Raw genomic sequence first — 5,412 nt, forward strand, 5'->3', positions numbered from 1 at the left:
CACACACACACACACACACACACACACACACACACACACACACACACGCTGTGAATGCAAGTCAGCTGGTTTGTTACACATGAGAGGACATTTCTCTGAAAATCTCATTTGACCTTAAAAACACCGAGAAAATAATTTTGAAGACTTGGGTCATCCAGCAGACGATGTCTTTGGATTTAGTGTTTTTGTCGATCCACAATGTCCCCAGCATACAAAATGTCCCCAAAAGATTAGTGAACCATCTACTCATGTTCCTCACAAGCACGGCTAAACCAGACCACACACCCTCACATGCAAGCAGCCACCATTGGCTCTGCAAAGAGGGTTCCCTCCTGTCCCTATCCTTTCTTGCCTGCAGCTGCTGGCCAACCTGTCAGTTCCCAGGCATCAAGCCATCAGAGATGACGCCTCCTCACGCCACCAAGTGTTCACTACCTCGTCCTGCACCTTTCATCCACAAGGCTGTAATGTAATGTTGAGTGCTTATAAAGCCTCCATGGGGGTTGGAGACACATGCTACAAATAAAAGGGTCTTTATAATGTTAATTACAGTGGTACCATTACACTTTTTATAAATCCACTATTGTGTGAGTAACTATAAGTTAGGATGGAGGTTAGATCCATAAAAAAAAGAAAAAAGCAAAGAATAAATTCTAAAGAGGAGAGTCCAGGAAATACAAGAGTGGAGAGTTATTTAAAGTTGCCAAGTAACCTAAAAATCTCAGCATACTGTTTTATATCAAAATGAAATAATAGAAAGACATTTAGGTGTTTGTGTGTGCCCGGTGGCCTTGGACTGTTCCTCAAAATCAAATGTGTATAGGAATGTTTGGGCTTACAGTATCCTTGCATTGCGTCTTGTTACATAATTGTGTTTCTGTAGCGCATTTAGAAAGAAAATATTTCTGAGGTATAGTGCGCTGAATCCTTATCGCATTCAGGTTCATGAGTCATGAAGGTCAATGTGTGCACAGTGTGTGTGTGTGGAAGACAGCCTGTGGGAAACCGTTTAAGGATTAATTTCCTGCACCTGACACATTAAATAGAGGCAGAATGGAGGCAGGTGGAGAAAACGGTGCGAAGGGTCGTGGAGAAATAAGTCGGGGCTTGTGAGTAGAGGAGGGCCTGCTCAGTTCAGTGAGTAAATGTGGTGGGTGGGGGGAGGGTCATACAGGTCTGGACCTCATTAAGAGAATTGTCTGGGACCATTCAGGCTCTGAGCTGTTGCCGTGTCACCTGCCTTCTTACCATAACAGCCATCACAGGGAATAACAGAGGCTTATTAACATGTCTTTCCGTTTTCCAGGTCACGCAGTTCACCATTAGAGTCAGAAAGCAACACAAAGCAGTTTTTTGCAACAAACACCGCAAGCTACGAGCCCGTAATTGACACGCACACGTCTGACATCTGTGGACTTGAGGCGTTTTTTTAAAGGCAGGTACATCATCTCAACCAGTATCGCTTTTGATCGCCTTTGAACAGCTTCTCTTTTCTCTTTGACACCCACCCTCTGTTTTTAATTTGTATTCACAGGGGGGTTCTTTGCTGTCTGAGGTTACATAGATGAGAACTTTGGGAGGCGGGGATTTCGGGGGGTGGGGGGGATCTCTCTCCAGCAGCTTTTTAAAGAGGCTGAGGTATCAATCAGGTGCTGATGATAAACTGATGCAATGTTTCAGCCTATAGTGGAGGTTACTTCTAGACGTTGCGCTGCTTTGTATCAACTTACAAGAAGCTAAAAGTAGTCATTAATTTTTTTCCTTTGACACATGAAGCTGAACAAATGTAGCTAAGAGAGCTGCATTAATAAGGAGAAGATTCTTTCAAGGATAGACGCATTTTAAAATGTAACTACTGATATGTTTGGCAATTTAAACCCAAGTGCACTCGTTTTCACTGAGCAGTACAATAACACCATAGGCAGGAAATCACATGCATTCAAACCTGTTTATTCTCATGCTTTCAATCACCATTCAAAGCATTCGCCAGAGTGACTGAATAAAACGGTCCTCCATTTCAAAATGTTACACATTCAAGAGTGAAATCATTATGTATAAATAAAATAAAACCTCTGGATCTCATAGAATAGAATTTCTTTTCTTTTTTCCTTAAAAAAATGTAACCACTTCAGAGTAAGAAATTTAGCATTTACACGAAGCAGAATATATACAGAGAGGAATGAAGTACATTCGTAGATCAGCAGGTGCACAGCACTGGTCCCCAAAACCCCTGAAATTGATTGTTCCCATTATAAATATATATTTCAAAAATTAAGCTACAGCCCAGAGATAGTTTGATGTTCATATCCAACAGCAGGAAAAGCATTACAGTACTTTAAGGATGTGGCGATTATCCCAGAATATAAGGTGCAGGGCTTTTGCTGGAGTTGGCTTTTATTGAAATTCCTTTTCAGCAGCCAGCTTGAAATCGCTTTCTAAGAAATGCAAAAGAAATCGTTTAGAGAAAAAGAAACATGGCCTTTTAGCCTGAAGAACAATAAGAGTGTCCCTGCACAGAAGACAAAATGGAAAAATAAAGTTAAAGTGAACTCCTGACTTGAAATGTGTGAATCATAAATGACTCCAGCCCTGCTTAGAGGTGAAAAGGCGCTACAGGGCGAAGGCTGACTAGTTGGTCTTTTTGCAGTTTGTTGCCGCGGCGTTCGGTGACTCCTCTTTGGCTTCGAGCGAGCTGCTCTGTCCCGTGGCTGGAGAAGTTGGGGTTTGCTGCCCCGACGATCCATTCTCACCGGACTCTTTGGTGGCGGTGGTTGTCTTGTTCATGCTGCTATTATCGATGCAAGCGCTCTTCACCTCACTGGTGAGGGCGGCATAAGGCGAGTAGCCAGCGAAGAGGGTCTTATAGAGGGCTGACTCGATGGTGGCAAAGGGTGAGGTGGAGGAGCCCGTCAGCATCATCCTTGACTACAGAGCAAAACATACATGCATCAATACATGTGTGAAAAATTTAGAAAAGGATGAGACATTCAATGACATTTGGGAGAGAATAAATTGTCCTTCAACAGAGCAGATGTCCTGAAATCAGCTATAATGACCATTTTTTAAAATAATGAATGGATCACATGGCTACTTCTATCGCTTTACTTGAAACCTTGCTCTTATAGTTCCCTCAGCCACAGCAGGAACTTCTCTATGCTCCCCGGCTAGCTTGGTACTCTCGGTTGCTCCTGTATTTTCAGAGCTTGCCATAATGGATGGATTGGCATATCTAGTGTGGGACAGATATGCCAATCGGCATCATTACACAAACCTCCTATTTACAAATGCTCCCCCATTACTGTCATGTGTCTCTGCTTTGGTCTCATATCAAGAAACAGTGTTAATTTCTGCACCACCCAATAGGCGCATGGTGTTACTAGTTGGCAAATATGGAGGTTATTTGCCAACTGTCCTCCAACTGTAGTCTGACTGATAGTGACTGCAATCACTCTGAGACAAGGTTTGCAAACAGCTGCCGTCTAATTTAGAAACGCAGAAATACTGCCACCATGTTGCAGTCAAGCTGAGTTGGTCCAGTTACGCTCAGCAGCCCCGATGAGCATAACCTGTCTATGATCTGTCATTGCATGCTGGTTATATTCATATATAAAACCAATGTTGCAGAGCGCATATTTATGAAGGTGTTTTAACTTCTGTTTCAAAATTACGAGGTCAAGTTAGGTATTTCAGATTGGCAATTTTCACAAGTAATAGAGCGACTCCACCATCTTACCGCACCAAAGCCACTTTGAAGATGGCAACTGAGTGCAAGCGGTCGCAGCAAAACTGATCCCCATCTTCAAAGTAACCATTTCAAAAGATAACAAGCTAGCAAGTTCATCACACAGTCACAACAATGCTGGTGTGGTCTCTGACCACTGCTTGTGACTGCAGCGTTGCACCAATGAGGTCAAATCAAAAAGCAAATAAGAAGAAAGAAAAGATTTCAGCTTATTATAGACAACAAATTGTCACCTTTCATAGAAAGCTGAACAACTGTAGTCCATCTCACACAAAGTAAATTTATGAGCATTTACTTTTCATTTGGGAATAAAAGCGAACATCCGCAACACCGAGAACCCAAAATAACAAACAGCAGGCCTGGACACAGCTCTTAAACGTGATGAAACTGTTTGCTGTTAATTTGACAGATCAGAGTCAGAGGGAGCTAACAGAATGAGAGTTGAAAGAAGACGTCTTAGATTTATCTGTGTCTCAGTCAAGAGCACAAGTTTCCCAGAGTAGAGAAAAGTGGATGATGCAAGCTGATGAAAATGATGCAAAAGCCCCAGCCCTACGGGTAATACCATACTAATGTGAGTCACCACGGCGAAAACTTCAAAAAAGCAGAGCGAGAAAGGTCATTTAGAAGACACGATAGCACCGATTTGGGAGGAAGCTGTGGCACTAAAACCTTTGCTATACCCAAGTTTTAACTTAACAAGAGTGGCATTTATTCATTTCTTTTGCTGCAAGTAGTCAAGCTAAACTGATCAAAAATAGACCTCCTTTCTTTGGAATTTTCCAAATTACTACAATCTTGAGTTATAGCCTACTCATAGGTTCAGGTTTGGAGTCCAGGTTTGGCACCAGACTGACCTTGTTGACAACAATAAAGATGGTGTAAATGAACATCAGGTGGTGCTTCTGGAGAGGCAGGTAGTGTGTCTGCTGCAGAGCGAACAACACCGCCCCGATCAGGGTAATCTTTGTGGGACTAAAGAGAAAAGCAAAGAAAAAAGATAAATCCTAACAAAAACTGAAAAATAGAAGATAAGTATATACATACAACTGAAATAAATCACATCTTGTATGCACAAATAAACCAGGGCATGTTGTTAACTTTAGATGTGTCAGGCTTCCAGTTGCATAAACTGCATCTTCAGCGTGGTTGAATAGTAGTCTGGAAAATACCCTCATGTTTATGCTCATGTGTATGTTATTACTGCGGGTAAAGTGAAAGGATTGATGCCACTTTAATTTCTGTATGACTTGTTGAAAAGCTACGAGGGACCATGAAAAAAAATTGCTTGCCTGGTATATAGTATAGCATTAATATAACAAATTACAGTCAAGATAGGACAATATACTTAATGTGCATTAAAAATTACATTTTATGACCACAAAAATATCATAAAATAGATATTCGAGAGTCTGTGTGAGGCTTACTAAGACATTTTGAGGAGCTCGTTTGTCTCTGGTTTCCACACTCCTCGAACAAGCTGCTCAAAATTACTTATCAGACCACCTCCAGCACCTGGTAGGGAGAGTAAAGAGATATGTGGTTGCTACGCATTAATATGTAAAATATGTGTGTTAAATATTCAAATATTTTATGGTTACTTGAAAGCCCTAACATGCAAAAAAAAAAAACAAATAAATTGCAGTAATGTGACCAGGATTACACAACTA

At 41.4% G+C, this 5,412-nt stretch overlaps 1 protein-coding gene across 1 annotated transcript in view; it reads right to left on the reverse strand.

Moving 5' to 3' along the window:
* Positions 1-1,934: 1,934 nt before the first annotated feature.
* The window catches only part of tmem38b (transmembrane protein 38B), a 15,820-nt gene continuing 12,342 nt past the window's right edge, over positions 1,935-5,412 (reverse strand). The window contains exons 4-6 of the mRNA XM_005931195.3: positions 5,170-5,257; positions 4,600-4,717; positions 1,935-2,925 (exon numbers count right to left, since the gene is read on the reverse strand). Of these exons, the coding sequence (XP_005931257.1) occupies positions 2,629-2,925; positions 4,600-4,717; positions 5,170-5,257 (503 nt within the window). The 3' untranslated portion in view covers positions 1,935-2,628. The remainder of the gene's footprint in view (positions 2,926-4,599; positions 4,718-5,169; positions 5,258-5,412) is intronic.

Source organism: Haplochromis burtoni, unplaced genomic scaffold (assembly GCF_018398535.1).
Source record: "Haplochromis burtoni strain Fernald_Lab_line unplaced genomic scaffold, NCSU_Asbu1 Contig_137, whole genome shotgun sequence".
In the NCBI taxonomy this organism is placed as follows: Eukaryota; Metazoa; Chordata; class Actinopteri; order Cichliformes; family Cichlidae; genus Haplochromis; species Haplochromis burtoni.